The 15,241-nt window shown below is 41.1% G+C and overlaps 1 protein-coding gene across 19 annotated transcripts in view; it reads right to left on the bottom strand.

Annotated features, from left to right (window-relative positions):
• The window catches only part of WNK2 (WNK lysine deficient protein kinase 2), a 173,015-nt gene that overhangs the window by 74,174 nt on the left and 83,600 nt on the right, over positions 1-15,241 (bottom strand). For all 19 annotated transcript variants that reach the window (XR_013229031.1, XR_013229030.1, XR_013229032.1 and 16 more), the window contains exons 9-11: positions 10,901-11,097; positions 6,583-6,735; positions 5,608-5,790 (exon numbers count right to left, since the gene is read on the bottom strand). Coding sequence is in view for 14 of the 19 variants with exons in the window: in XM_077325572.1 (XP_077181687.1) it covers positions 5,608-5,790; positions 6,583-6,735; positions 10,901-11,097 (533 nt within the window). In the remaining 5 variants the exon portion in view is untranslated. The remainder of the gene's footprint in view (positions 1-5,607; positions 5,791-6,582; positions 6,736-10,900; positions 11,098-15,241) is intronic.

Here is a 15,241-nt window from a genome sequence, read left to right as displayed (position 1 = left end):
AACAGCTAGGAAAGATCAAAGACACTAGATTGATCCCTCACTAGAGGGAGTAAAACACGTGCAGAAAAGAAAAGAAAAAAAGATATAGTAGGGTTTAATGAAGAACCCTAAAGCCGGTAAGTGAACATAAACTTTTAAGATAGCCAGTCAATTAGCATTTCAGGAAGCAAAACTTTCTAAGGAACTAAGGAATGTGCTCTGAGGAGCAAGCAGGATTGTTATGCAAACCGTGGAAGATCAGGTGTGATGCTGTTGGCAATGGTTACCTTTTGGGATGGGGGAGAAAGTGATATCAGTCATCTTTACAGATTGCCAGAAAATCTATAATAAAGCCAAGAGTTTCCAGAGATCTCTAGGGTCGACTGATGTCACTTGTGTTTTTTCCTCTGGAAGTGACCTCATGCCATTCCCTATGGCAATTTTCCTCCCCTGCTGTCCACTGGTGAGCAATGGCTGCTGGATGTCAGAGATAAACCACTGTGTTTACATATACTACTGTAAACCAAGATCAAATAATCAGAATTTAAATTGACCTCTAAAAGTTATCCACAAACCACTTGCTTCCTTCATTGTCTGGGTTCTGTACTACCTTCCTCTATTTATGGGGGAAAATATTTTGGATGACAGCTTTCTGTTGCCATTGCTAAATTTAACTGCCATTCGTCTACCATCAAACTATACAGACAAATGAGTATATTTATCATGGGCTGTGGATCCATACAAAGTCTGTATGAGTATACAATATGCTTTCATGAGTGCATTTATGGGTGCCCTTCCGGCAGCAGCTCCTATAGCCTCATGAACTGCACTTCTGAAGAGACTCCCACACATGAAGTTATGGGGAGCTGTTGGGAAAGAAGATACTGAAAAAAGCTGCAGGAGCAATATATCGGATCCCAGTATTTGTTCTTATTTGGGGGTATGATTGACAAACAGCAGTTCAAATTCATGACTCAGAATGCACTAGTCCTATCATTACCTTTACCAGGTAATAAAACTGGTAAAGCTAATCAATAAATGTACTACAGAAGTATTATTAAGATATACAGAGGCTAGCTCATCTATTTATAAAAATATATTCAGGAAGGGGATTTTAGAAAGAAATAAAATGCATAGGCTTGGATACCATGGCAAATTTAAAATGCCATCAGCCAAACAGAACCCTAAAGGTGCTCTTCAGAAACATGGAGCCCCAGGAAAAATATAAAGGGAATTAAAATTTTGCAGTGGAAGGGCAGAATTGGTAGAACATTGACTTCTCTCTTCATTAACAGGAATTTGTTTACACTTTAATGCTGAATGAGGACAAATCCATTTGGACATAACTTAGGACAGTATTACCTATAAACTCATGACAAATATGTAGGCTTAATGTTGGAAATGAACAACACAACAATCTAATCAGGTCTGGATAGTTTCCCCCCAATTTGTTTAGGTATCTTTGATGATTTGAAGGAACAGTGTGGAGGACAAATTAGAAGTCTGCAGAGTGCAGGAGCTGGCAATGACAACTAAAAACCCTCCCTCTCCTTCACCAAAGGCTTAAGTAATTCACATTTCTACTGTTGCACAGAAACAACAATAAAAGAACTAGAAGAAGAGATTGGGATGACATAGGCAATAGATATGAATAAGAGCTCAAGGGGAAAAGAAACACTCTGAAGAATACCCACCATTATCTGTTATCCACTGATCCTATTATGATTAACTTAGCATGTATGAAGATGATTCAGGCTAGTTACAAACTGTAATGCTGAACTTCCAGAAATAAATAAGGTAGTCTCCTCAGAAGCCTGAACATTACTTTCCATTGTTTGGATTTCTCTGCCTGCCTTTCTATATTCAGGGCATTTCTGTACATGGTTAAAAACAACGTTACACCAGTTGAGTGGCATAATGCTACATATAATCGCACCTGCCTGCCCCTCCTCACCTTTCGCTCTTCTCTGCCGCCATTTCACACTTCTCCCCCCCCCCACACACACAAGTGCTGCTGGAAATGGTGGAAGAGAGCAACGCGATTTATACGCAACTCTCTCCTGCCTGTCAATCATACCAGGCAGCCAATCCCCATGTCTCCATGCTTTGAAGGGCCCGTGGTGCCCGTTGTGCTATAACTTCGGGGAATTTTTAAATTTTTTTTTTGCTTTGCTTTGCCTACAATTGAATGCCTAATCATTGCTCCAGGCATTTCACTTTGAAAAAAAAGAACTCCCTTCTGCTGCTGCTGCCTCCCCCCTCACATGCACACACACATACACACAGACACGCTACCCAGTGAGGGTTCACTGCTGCTGTCTCCCCTCCCCTGCACACATACACACACGTGCATACACTCCATGGAGTTTCCTTGCTGGGGGTGGCAGGGGCTGGGCTGTCTGGGCTTTTCTCGCTGGCTGCCTGTCTCTTGCCGTGGGCTTGCAGTTCCTTGCCCTGTCTCACCATAGGGAAAATTTTTAACTTGTACTTATTTGTTTTGCAAATGTGCACAGGACTGCAGCCTACATCTGTGCAAATTAATGCAGAATACAGGAACAATTTATGTGGTTGGGTGGGACTCCAACTCAAGGTGGTACACATTGATTGCTAAGTGGAACTAAATACAGCATGCATATTATTCTAATCCTGCAGATTCCTCCATTGGTTCCTGATTACTTTCTGGGTCCAGTACAAAGCCGATCATAAAACCCACATATCTTCAGGACTGCCTCTCCCAGTATATTCCAATGCAATAGCTTCATTTATCTGAGTGAAGCCTTCTGAAGATGCCACCCTGCAAAGTAACAGCTGCCCACATTGAAGCTTTCTTTGTTGTGTCCCCCACCTGGTAGGACAGCCTGCATTACATGGTCAGGAAAGCTGTCTTGCTCTTACCATTCCACAAAATGCATAAAATGGAATTATTCAAGAGGGCATTTCATAGAATAAAACTGTGATTAATATATGTGGAATTTTAGGCAGTTCTCACTGATCTATTCATTGTATGCATTACACTGTTTTATCTCATTGTTCTGCAGTCTGGCTTTATTGCATTGTATGTATTATACAGTTCTATTGAATATATTTAAACTATTTAATGCCTTGCTTTCTAATTTGTATAATCCAGCTTTATGCCACCGTTGGCTGCATGCATGATTATCTATTGCATTGTTTTTAATTGAAGGCCAACTATAAATGAAGTAAATAACAATTTACATGTTTCATTGTAGAATTTAAAAATAGGGACAGTACAATAAATTGTTGATGACAGGTATTTATTGTTCTTGTGTCTGTGCCTAAGCGGTCAGAAAAAAATGTTACTACTGCCACCATTTGTCCTTTCCTTGAATAGTACAGAAAATATGGGGCTTAACAATTTTGAAAAGAAAGAGTATGTCAGCAGGATGGGTTCTTTTGCAGGATTTCCTAGGGCTACAGTTGTTGTTATTTTAAAAGAGCTGAGCCATTGTAAGGACTATAGGTATTAGAACTTTTAAAGATTTGCTGCCACTTATGAGAGCAGTTAATGTCATCTATGGTTATTACTGAATCTGGTTGTCTACTGAATAGTGAGGAACCTGTCACTGCTCCTTGCACCATCTTATCCTTGACCATATCAATATTTAAATGAATGGCCAAACTGAAATCTCCATCCTAGCGTATCCTTCTCCTTCTGTATCATCCTTGTTGAGATCTCTTCCTGTGGAAGTGGCATTGAGAGTACTTGATAACCACTGCATCTTCAAGACAACTCAGTAAGAATTGAAAAGAATATGCAAGCTTTATAAAGTGAGTACATTTAAGGGGGTAGAAGAAATGAATACATTCACAACTGCTTGCCCTGCCCTCACCTTGTACATGCATTCATCATAACCTGTGGAAGAACTTTTGTATGTATTAACCTCTGGGCCCTTCATACTTGAAGGACTGCTTATCTCTCTATGGCCCTCACAGAACACTTTGCTTTCCGGGTGCTAATAAACTGGTGATTCCTGGCCCTCGCAAAGTATGCTTGGCCTTGACCTGGGCCAGGGCCTTTTCAGTTCTGGTCCTATTGGAGAGGCCCTCCCGGCCCCTCCTCACCTTTTTCCTGTCTCGCTCTTCTCTGCCACCTTTTTGCGCTACTCGCCTGCTTGAAATGGCAGAAGAGAGCAACACGGTTTATACGTGACTCTCTTCTACCTGTCAATAAAGCCAGGCAACCAATCCCCTTTCTTCATACTTTAAAGGTCCCACGATGCCCGGTAATTATTATTTTTTAAATGCATACTTCTCCGTTGCTATGCCTATGCATCTAAACATAGGTGCATAGCGCTTTTTGAATGCTACCCCTTCCAGAATCACGAGTCTTATTAATTTTAAAAATTAATCTTGTTCCCGATTTTTTTGGGGGCGGGGAGATTTTGAGAGACATGCTTTGTGCTACAACGTTTGGAAAAAACTCTTTCTGTTATCGTCTGCACACTTGTCCACCTATCTGTTACGCCAGGATTTTAGACATTTTAAAAAAGATGTTCACATCCCCAGGAGAGGGGAGTGGGAGAGAGCAGGATGATGCAGGTGCCTTTTGCATGTTTTAGCCTCCATAACTTCCCTCCGCTGCTTGCCTGCTGGTTGCTCTCCATTAGGTAGCACTAAATAGGTTGGTGAATCCACTTTTTGGGATTTACCAACTAGCGCTTTAAAATGGAGGATGTAGCCAGCCATTTACTGCCCAGACACTGCATGTTGGCAACGTCATATGGAGGGGCCAAAATATAATGACAACAAAAGGTAAGCATTTCACTATTTTTATCATGTGTGGAAATCCCCCCAGTGTTACATTAATGTGAAAGTAGCTATCCAGAGATATAAACAGGAGCTTCAGCCAACAGCACTAGCAAAAAGAACTTAACTCTTTCAATCTTTAATGATAAAAATATTCCTAAAGGCTTAATCCTTTCCCCCTTTTTTAGAACAAGTAGCACTTTCCATCAACTTCCAGATGAGAGTTGTGTCAGTCTCTTACAAAAAGACAGAATGAAGGCATACAGCACCTTCAACTAACAGAGTCATAAGCATTTCTGGGCTAGATAGTGTATTATGAGCTGAGATTGTGGTTCTAGACTTTTAAAATTCGAATGTGTTTGTTACTGAATATCCCATTCTGTTGACTGCACTGATTCACTATGTGTAATTCACCTTGAGACCTGTGAGAAAGACAGACTGTAAATAATATAAATATCAGACATATGAAAAAAATCTGCGTGTAAGAATGATATATATAACTGCTGAGGCATATTCTAATCAATAGTAGTTTATGCTGGGATAAATAAGCCTTTAAGGTGCCACAACATTTCTTTTTGTTTTTGCATCAACCCGTTATACTTCATAAAAATAAATACTTTACTCTTCTACTGCCTTGTATTTAATGTTACTTCTTTAAAAAATAAACATGCTTAGTTTATTTTAAGTAGTACTATGAATAAATTATTACTATTATACACTTCTGGAGCCTTAATAAATCAAAATTTAATAAAAGCTACATAAGAAGTGCTAAGACAAATCATATAATCTGGTAGGAATGAAGTGCTACCAATATGGAAGATTTTGTAATGAAATGAAAAAAATACTAGCAGATTAATTTACCTGACCAGGTTGGACTTGCTGAAGTGGCTGCACAGGGGGAATCTGCAGAGGGGCAAGTGATGTACTGGGAGCTGCCACCTGAGAAGTTGGGGGTTGATACTGGGGTAACAGATGAGGTGCCGGTGCACAAATGGGCTGGCTGGATAGGATCTGCTGTAGAGGAACTGGAGGTGGGATGGATTGCTGATTAAAAAAAGAAACACATATAAGTTCCCTAAGAGCTCCTGACATCTCAGGACAATCTAAAAAAAAAGGTCAATATGAGCCATCAAGATGGATAATAAAGAAGCAATTTTTCAATGTACTTGGAAACTCATAACAACAGTCGACCAAAGATAATGGCAACACGTTTTTAAAAATGATGCATAGTCTACAACCCCATTTTGCCCTTTGAAAAGATACTGTATGTGTCACTTGACAGAGAAGGCTATATGTGTGAGAAAGTTGTAGTACTGGTCACAGAGCTATATAGCTTCATTCCTTTTGCTCAATGACTCTTTATTTCACTATCCACATCAGCTGAATTAGAGCACAGGGACGGGGGGGGGAGAAGGACAACTGATAGGGATGGCTACGGGGCCTTTTGGAGATGCAGCCACCTTTGCTTTTCACTCACAGTGTTTTTCTCACCATCTACATGATTTGGCACTTGCTTCACCAGGAGTGAAGGTGGGCAGAAGGCAAACATGAGAAAAAGGACAGAGGTCCATGATCAGATGACTGAGAAGCCTGATTGGAGACAATCTCCTCTAGTAGTGAGGTGAGTCCCCCTCCCTCTGATCAGAGAAACTACATTCAGAAACTGACATGAAGAAAGAAACGGCTTAAGAAAAGAGAAGCTGAATAGGAATTTGTTTAAAATAATAATTCATTGCTACAAAGGTTCCCTCACCCAGCTAATTTGTTGTAATGCACAAGCAAGCCTGACATGCATATTAATTCAGTATCTTCCCCTAAAGGCAGAGAATTTCTCACCTGCTGGCTTGCTAATACAGGCTGAGGTTGTCTCATCTGTGCAGGGGCAACTGTGGTGGAATGGATAGCAGGGAATGGGATTGCTGGTTCTTGATAATGTTGTGGTCGCTGAGATATAACAGCAGGTGGAGCCTGAACCACTGGAAGCCCAGGCTGGAGGAAAGAAAAAACATTACTTTACAAAAAGTATGTCCTATAAACATTCTCAGCTATAAGGAACAGCAAGTTCTGTTCAGAGGATCATTCTTCCAAAGGCAATAATATAGCTGTTTAAGAAGTGAGGCCTGCTGTTTAATCAGAGAAGTTTTGATGAATGGATTGGATCTTTCACTATGGAAAATAACAACAACAAGCAGATTTGTTTTGCCATCCTAGCATGTGGGAAGTATAGAATATCCCAGGAAAACAAGCATGGCAGTCATGACTGTGGGGATTGAGAGAAGCAGCTGGAAACTTTAAGACCTGAGCTGCAACCCTGTGGAAATAAAAAATATACTCAAAGGCAAATCCAGGAAACAACAATACATTTCTAGTACACAAATGCCCTGGGGCCATGATCTGCAAACATAGCAATTGTGTTCCTCAGAAATTTTGCACTTTGATTCATAATTAAGTGTCCAAATGAATCTGACAGCTCACAGCTGGAATCTACTCTATGCACTTTTCTTTTTAAAGCTTTCATTCATGCAACCCCCTCCCCCCCAACAACTCAGTTCACAGGCATTGTGTACATACTCACTGGAGTATGTAATCCTACCATTTAGATCATTAGAAGCAAACAGGGTAATGATCTTATGGTATGAAAGGAAGCTATCTTATTTTTTAAATATTTGGATGGGAGACTACCAAGGAATCGTAGGGTCGTGACATGAAGGAAGACAATGACCAACCACTTCTGAATGTTATCAACTGTGACCTGACAGTAAAAAAAAAAAAAAAAAAAAAAAAAGCCTCCAACCCACTAAGTCCTTCCATGCAGCTCACAACAATATTATATTAAAACACAATAATTAAATAATAAACACAAAACAAAATTAGTAGCCGTAAAATCAAAGGTAGAATATCAAACCCGTAACATGTATTATTATTATTATTTATTATTATATTTATATACCGCCTTCCCTGAGGGCTCAGGGCGGTTTACAGAAAACAGGGAAGGATACAATTAACAAATGGTAACAGTAACAGCAGTAATATTATAACAATAATAAATTAACGAGATTATAACAATAACACCATAAAATAGAAATTGCGAGAGCCTCAGCTCAACTCTTACTGGACCCTGTGGGCAACCCATTAGTGTTGGTCGTAGAGGGGGGGAGCTTGAGGGCCAACTGGAAGTGGTGGTTTGGTCGACCTCAACCAAATGCCTGGCGGAGGAGCTCCCTTTTGCAGGCCCTGTGGAACTGTTTCGGTTCTGTCTGTTAGGTTCTATTAGAACACGAGAACACTGTAGTAATTAATTTTCTAGACTAAGAACACTAAGAACACCAATCTTACTGAGTGATCTTGGGTTAGTCATTTTGACCCAGCATAACCTACTTTACAGGGTTGTTATGAAGATAAAATAAATGAGAATCTTGTATAACATTCTGAGCTCCTTGAAAGCAGGAAGGGTAAAAATGCATTGAAATAGAGAGATTCTTATTTCTTTCCTGTAACTTTGCTTACTGATATAGGGATACCCAAGAATCATGTTAGCAGCCAAGGACAGAAGGGATAAGAGCTTGTGGACTGAAGACAGAGGAAGACAAAACAGACACCTTGCCACCTGCCAGTGCAACTCTCAACTGTGACATTGAGGGAAATGGGAAACGTGTTTGTTTTTATTTACTTATTATTTAAAATAAAATGGTTTGCTACATTTCTTCCACAGAAGCCAAGGAAGTTATGAACAATCAATAAAGCAACACAATAAAATACATTTTAAATATAAAATAACTAATATAACACAAAACAAAGAACAGTTTCAGACATGGCAGCCAAAGTGCCACAGGACAAGACAGAAGAAGAGAACTAAAGACTGGTTTGCAAAAGAGAAGGCATCCAACAGTGTTCTTATCAATGGGCACCACTGAACTTATCCTAATCTCAGAAGCTAGGCTACTAGAAGAGGGCCCCTGAAAACAACTGCAGCAGGTAGACAACTTCATAACTGACAAAGCAGCCCTTCAGTATCGCGTTATATTCAGCAGGGCCATTTATTTCTAGACTAGGTTAGATTTAGGCTCAAGGGCAGAGAGAAGAAAAGTTGTAGATAAGACTGCCAACAGACAGTTGTGATGAGGTATAAACCACTCTATACAGTCTTGCCGAATTGCTGCCAAGAGTCTAAATATCTTTGAGTAGAGCATTATCAAATGCCTATCCTCATCCCACAGCAGTCTCATAGGCTGGTCTTTGATGCCATAAAGCAGCATTCATTTAATTACTCTTTTAATCAGCAGACCACACAAATAAAAGAACTCCATTAAAATTAAAAAAGAACAGCATTATACAGGAGCAGAAAGGATAAGCATATGAACATTAAGCAACAATTTTAGCAAATATCCTTAGCAAATTTCTACAGAAAATCTTCTTGCTACTGTTTTTTGTTTGCTTGCAATTGAAGTCATGTGCTCATAGGTTGATAACACATTAGGTCTGTAAACATCTAATTATGTAAATTATTTCAGTGCTCTGAATGGAAGACATTCTGGGTAAAACAAGATGCATTCAATATCATTGAGGCAATGGCTCAGAATTCTAAATAAAGCAAGGATGCCATGAGAAAGTCATTACTGTTGTACTTCACAAGTTACAAATATCAGTCTGTATACGAGTAGCACACCCTGATCATCTCAGAAGAGGAACATACAAGGTCTGTGGCAGCTATGTCATTGGAAACACCTAAAGGTCTATGTTCATCCTCTCACAATTCTTCTTTCAGTGACAGTTCCATTAATTTTTCTTGGCCAAGGTCATTGTAATAGGAACATGAGAGCAAGGGTGAATGCCTTGCAAGGTATTGGCTATTAGATTTTTAAGAGACTACAACAGAAATACTGTTGCTTCTCTGTGAACTATTACACCATGGAAAGAACCACAAGAAAGGCAATGTACAGATGCTTAATCTTTAGTACAGCCCAAAGAAATATCTGACGTCCCAGGTTCTTGAACAAATGAAAAAAACAGTAGTATATCATGGCTACACAAACAGCAAGAAACCACAACAAATGCAATAAAAATTCCAATTTCCACCAAGTCACACAAATGCTAATAAACTTAGTTGGAGTAAATATAATGGAACATTGGTATTTTCCTTGATATACTGTTTTATGTTTAATTATATTTATTGTGAGGTTTTATGCTTGTTACTCGCCATGAGCTGTCTCGTTTGGGAGTGGCAGGATATAAATAAAATTATAAATAAATAAATATCCTTATCCAAGGTTCCTCTATATATTTGTGAAACAGCCTGGGGGGTGGAACGTGTCCGGCTGTCCAAGTTGGAATAGGGCCAATCAAGGTGCACCCAGTGTTGCTGGCTGCACCCTGATTGGCCCTGCCCCTGCAGCTCCCGCCCTCCACACCTGGACTCTAGCCTCTTTGCTCTCAGACACGCCTCAGTGCCTGGAGTCAGCAGCAGATAAGGGGAGAGGGCCCTGGGCAAAGGGTTGTAGTGGAGGGCTTGCTAACGAGGGCCTCTTGTCCTGCTAGGATGGGCCTGCTAATGAGTGCCTCCAGGCCTGCTAGGCTGGGCCTGCTAACGAGGACTCCCAGCCTGCTGACTGCCTGCCAAGGAGCTCTGTCCTGGGCCTGCTAATGAGCTGGCCAACCCCCACCCCACCTACTTGATCCAGCGGTGAGCTGTGGCTCAAAGCCACCTTAAGCTGCCAGGCTGGGGGCCAGGGGAGGGGACCCTTTCAAGGCCCGTTCTTAGGAACGGGCTTTGAAGCTAGTAAATAAATAAATCCAGTATTCTGTAGCACACACTGTAGTTTTTAGTTGTAAATTGCCTTGAACAGGAATATTCTATATTCAATAGAAGTATTCTAAATAAACAAATATACATATGGCTTTTTATTATACTACTTCAGAGACACTATTAATACTAGGAGCAAGTGCACATCTATTATCTGGAATCCAAAGCAGATTTTTTTTTTTTTTTACAAATTCAGAAATGCTAAATATTTTAGATTGGACTCCGGGGAATGGACTCCGGGGAATGGTAGAGGACAGGAAGGCCTGGAGGATCATTGTCCATGGGGTCGCGATGGGTCGGACACGACTTCGCACATAACAACAACAAATATTTTAGAAGAATTATTATACTTACTACTGAAGGCTGCTGGTAGGATCCCAGCTGCTGAAGACCAGGTGGCAATACCTGGCTTTCACTGAGAGGGGGGCTGTAAACCCTTTGAATAGCAGGAGGTATTGCATCAGGCATAGACGAGTAGATGACACTCTGCTGGCTGCTCTGAGAGTCTGAATACACGGTGGATCCCTGACCGCTGTCAAATGTGCTATCAGCTGGAAAAGGATTAAAAAAAAAAGACGTATTTAAAGTTATTATTTTATTTTAATTCTACTTCTCAGGCAAAGGCTTCCAAATATGACAGAGAACATCATCAACAACAAAAAGACCCATCAGTGCATCATAAAACATCACACACATATACTAATAAATAATTCACCTCAAAGCATGGGTGAATGATAATTTTTAGCCTGAGATGAAAATTGAGAAAGCTGGAGGTTTCCAGTGGATAGCTGCAAGGACATTCCATAATACACTATAGAAAATACTGACAGAACCCCATACCCAAAACAGGCCCTAGAATAGACTCCAATCCCGAATATTCACTGTAGATTTACTGCAGCACTGTTCATATTCTGAGGAAGAGTGCTTGCACTCGAAAGCTCATGCCTTGAATAAATCTTTGTTGGTCTTAAAAGTTCTACTGGACTCTGATTTTACTGTAGCACTGCAGTAAAGTTATTGGTTATTCTCTTGGAGAGACAAGTAAAAACGTAAGTAGTAAAGTAGGTAAATTAATAACTAGGGATTAGTATTAGGGCTGTGTGTTTGGATCTACAAGAACCAAAACCATGCCCCAAAATATCTTATTTTTCAGGTGTATTTCAGCTTCCCAAATACATCTGGGTTTTCTCAGGGAAACAAAAACAAATTCCCTCTTAGCTGTTTGTTGGGCTTCTATTGTAGCACATTTAAAATTTAAAGGGACTATGGATAACAGCCCAAGGATCAGTTGGGCTGGGGGAGTGGGGATGGGACTGTTCCTGATAGGAATTCTACAATTCTATGAAACCAGGATGCAGAAGAAGCCATCCCTAAGATCTGCTGTGCCATGCATCCCAGCCAGGAGGTAGGTAGGTAGGTAGGTATATAGATAGATATACTTTTAATGGTGTAGTTGTAGATATAATTATTATTATTATTTCAATTTATTTCCCGCCCCTCCCAAATGGCTCGTGGCGGGTAACAATGTCTTAAAACCCCATTAAAACTCCCATTAAAGACTTAAAACCATCACAACATGGCGACGCAATGATAAGATCCCCTTCCTACCCCCCTTTTTGTGCTCCCTTGTGGGGTACTGCACAGGGTGATACTCTCCCCCACACTTTTGGGATGGCTTTTAAGGAAAGTACCAAGACCATGAACCTGATCCAGAAGCTGATCGGCAATCAATGTAGCTTTCTCAGCATAGGCTGGACATGGGCCCTCCAGGATGACCTTGTGAAGACCCTTGTTGTTGTTAGGTGCGAACTCGTGTCCGACCCATCGCGACCCCATGGACAATGATCCTCCAGGCCTTCCTTTCCTCTACCATTCCCCGGAGTCCATTTAAGTTTGCACCTACTGCTTCAGTTACTCCATTCAGCCACCTCATTCTCTGTCGTCCCCTTCTTCTTTTGCCCTCGATCGCTCTCAGCATTAGGCTCTTCTCCAGGAAGTCCTTCCTTCTCATGAGGTAGCCAAAGTATTTGAGTTTCATCTTCAGGATCTGGCCTTCTAAGGAGCAGTCAGGGCTGATGTCCTCCAGGACTGACCGGTTTGTTCGCCTTGCAGTCCAAGGGACTCGCAAGAGTCTTCTCCAGCACCAGAGTTCAAAAGCCTCAATTCTTTGATGCTCGGCCTTCCTTACGGTCCAACTTTCACAGCCATACATTGCAACTGGGAATACCAGGAAAATAAAATCTGTCACTATCTCCATTTCTTCCTGATCTATTTGCCAGGAATTGAGAGGGCCGGATGCCATGATCTCCGTTTTCTTGATGTTGAGTTTCAAGCCAACTTTTGCACTCTCCTCCTTCACCCGCATTAACAGGATCTTTAGTTCCTCTTCACTTTCTGCCATTAGAGAGGTATCATCTGCATATCTGAGGTTGTTGATATTTCTCCCTGCAATCTTGATCCCAATCTGTGATTCCTCTAATCCCGCCTTTCTCATGATGTGTTCTGCATACAAGTTAAATAGGCAAGGTGACAGTATACAGCCTTGCCGAACTCCTTTCTCAATTTTGAACCAATCGGTGATTCCATGTTCAGTTCTCACTGTTGCTTCTTGACCTGCATATAAGTTTCTCAAGAGACAAATAAGATGCTCTGGTATTCCCATATCTTTAAGAACTTGCCACAATTTGTTGTGCTCCACGCAATCAAAGGCTTTAGCATAGTCAATGAAGCAGAAGTAGATGTTCTTCTGGAACTCCCTAGCTTTCTCCATGATCCAGCGTATGTTGGCAATTTGATCTCTAGTTCCTCTGCCTCTTCGAAATCCTGCCTGTACTTCTGGAAGTTCTCGGTCCACATATTGCTGGAGCCTAGCTTGTAAAATTTTGAGCATAACTTTGCTAGCATGAGAAATGAGTGCAATTGTGCGGTACTTTGAACATTCTTTGGCATTGCCCTTCTTTGGGATTGGAAAACTGACCTTTTCCAATCCTGTGGCCATTGCTGAATTTTCCAAATTTGCTGGCATATTGAGTGTAGTACTTTTACTGCATCGTCTTTTAAGATTTTGAATAGTTCAACTGGAATGCTGTCACCACCACTAACTTTATTGTTGCTCAGACTTCCTAAGGCTCATTTGACTTCACATTCCAGGATGTCTGGCTCCAGGTCAGTAACTACCCCATTGTGGTTATCAGGGATGTTAAGCTCGCTCTTGTATAGTTCTTCTGTATAATTTTGCCACCTTTTTCTAATCTCTTCTGCTTCTGTGAGGTCCCTACCATTTTGGTCCCCTATCATACCCATCTTTGCATGAAACGTTCTCTTCATAATTCCAATTTTCTTGAAAAGATCTCTGGCCCTCCCCATTCTGTTGTTTTCTTCTATTTGTTTGCACTGTTCATTTAAGAAGGCATTCTTATCTCTTCTAGCTTTTCTCCGGAATTCTGCATTCAATTGGGTGTATCTTTCTCTTTCTCCCTTGCCTTTCACTTCCCTTCTCTCCTTAGCTATTTGTAAAGCGTCCTCAGAAAGCCATTTTGCTTTCTTGCATTTCTTTTCTTTGTGATGGTTTTAGTTGCTACCTCTTGTACAATGTTGCAAACCTCCGTCCATAGTTCTTCAGGCACTCTGTCTATCAGATCTAATTCCTTAAATCTATTTGTCACCTCTACTGTATATTTGTTGGGGATATTATTTACATACCTGAGTGGCCTAGTGCTTTTCCCTACTTTCTTCAATTTAAGCCTAAATTTTGCAACAAGAAGCTGATGATCTGAACCACAATCAGCTCCTGGTCTTGTTTTTACTGTATAGAACTTCTCCATCTTTGGCTGCAGAGCACATAGTCAATCTGATTTCTGTGTTGACCATCTGGTGATGTCCATGTGTACAGTCATCTCTTGGGTTGTTGGAAAAGAGTGTTTGCTATGACCATTGTATTTGACAAAATTCTACCAGCCTGTGCCCTGCTTCATTTTGACTCCAAGGCCAAACTTGCCTGTTATCCCGGGGGACCCTAGCAACTGCATTTTGCACCTGCTGTAATTTCCGGGTCAGAGAGAAGGGAAGGCCTGTGTAGAGTGAGTTACAGAAGTCTAGTCTGGAAGTGACCATTGTATGAATTGCATGAATCACTCTTTCCTGGACAAGGGTGGAAGTGAAGAGTCTGTTTCTTTCACAACATGGTTCTATAATGAATTGTTTTTGTATGCATTAAAATTACTCTCAAAATGGCAGCCGGAGCAGTTACATAATCACTACCTGTGGTCAGGTAGTCCATGGACAGGTAGGGTGCTAATGACCTACTTGTCCACGTCAAGCTATTTTCATGATCTGAGCCTCCATAGATAGGGAGACATCAAAGATCACCCCAAGTTCCTGGCTGCAGGTACAGTCTTAAGCTGCACCCCATCCAGGCAGGGAGATGTGCTTCTACCCAACCAAAGGACCTCCATCTTGGAAATATTGAGTTTCAGACTATAAATCTGCATACTGATGACAACCCAGTTCAAAGCTCTGGACCAGCTGTGCCAGAGGGCGCATATAGATGTTAAAAAGCGTGGGGGAGAGTATCACCCTCTGCAGTACCCCACAAGGGAGCACAAAAAGGGCAGACAGCTTTCCCCCCTCAGAAGCCCTCTGTGTCTGGTTCTGGAGAACCATTGCAAGGCTGTCCCTCTAATCCCTGTACTGGAG

Source organism: Paroedura picta, chromosome 3, assembly GCF_049243985.1.
Source record: "Paroedura picta isolate Pp20150507F chromosome 3, Ppicta_v3.0, whole genome shotgun sequence".
Lineage (NCBI taxonomy): Eukaryota > Metazoa > Chordata > Lepidosauria > Squamata > Gekkonidae > Paroedura > Paroedura picta.
Note: the sequence above shows the minus strand (reverse complement) of the source record. Positions and strands in the feature narration are given on the sequence as shown.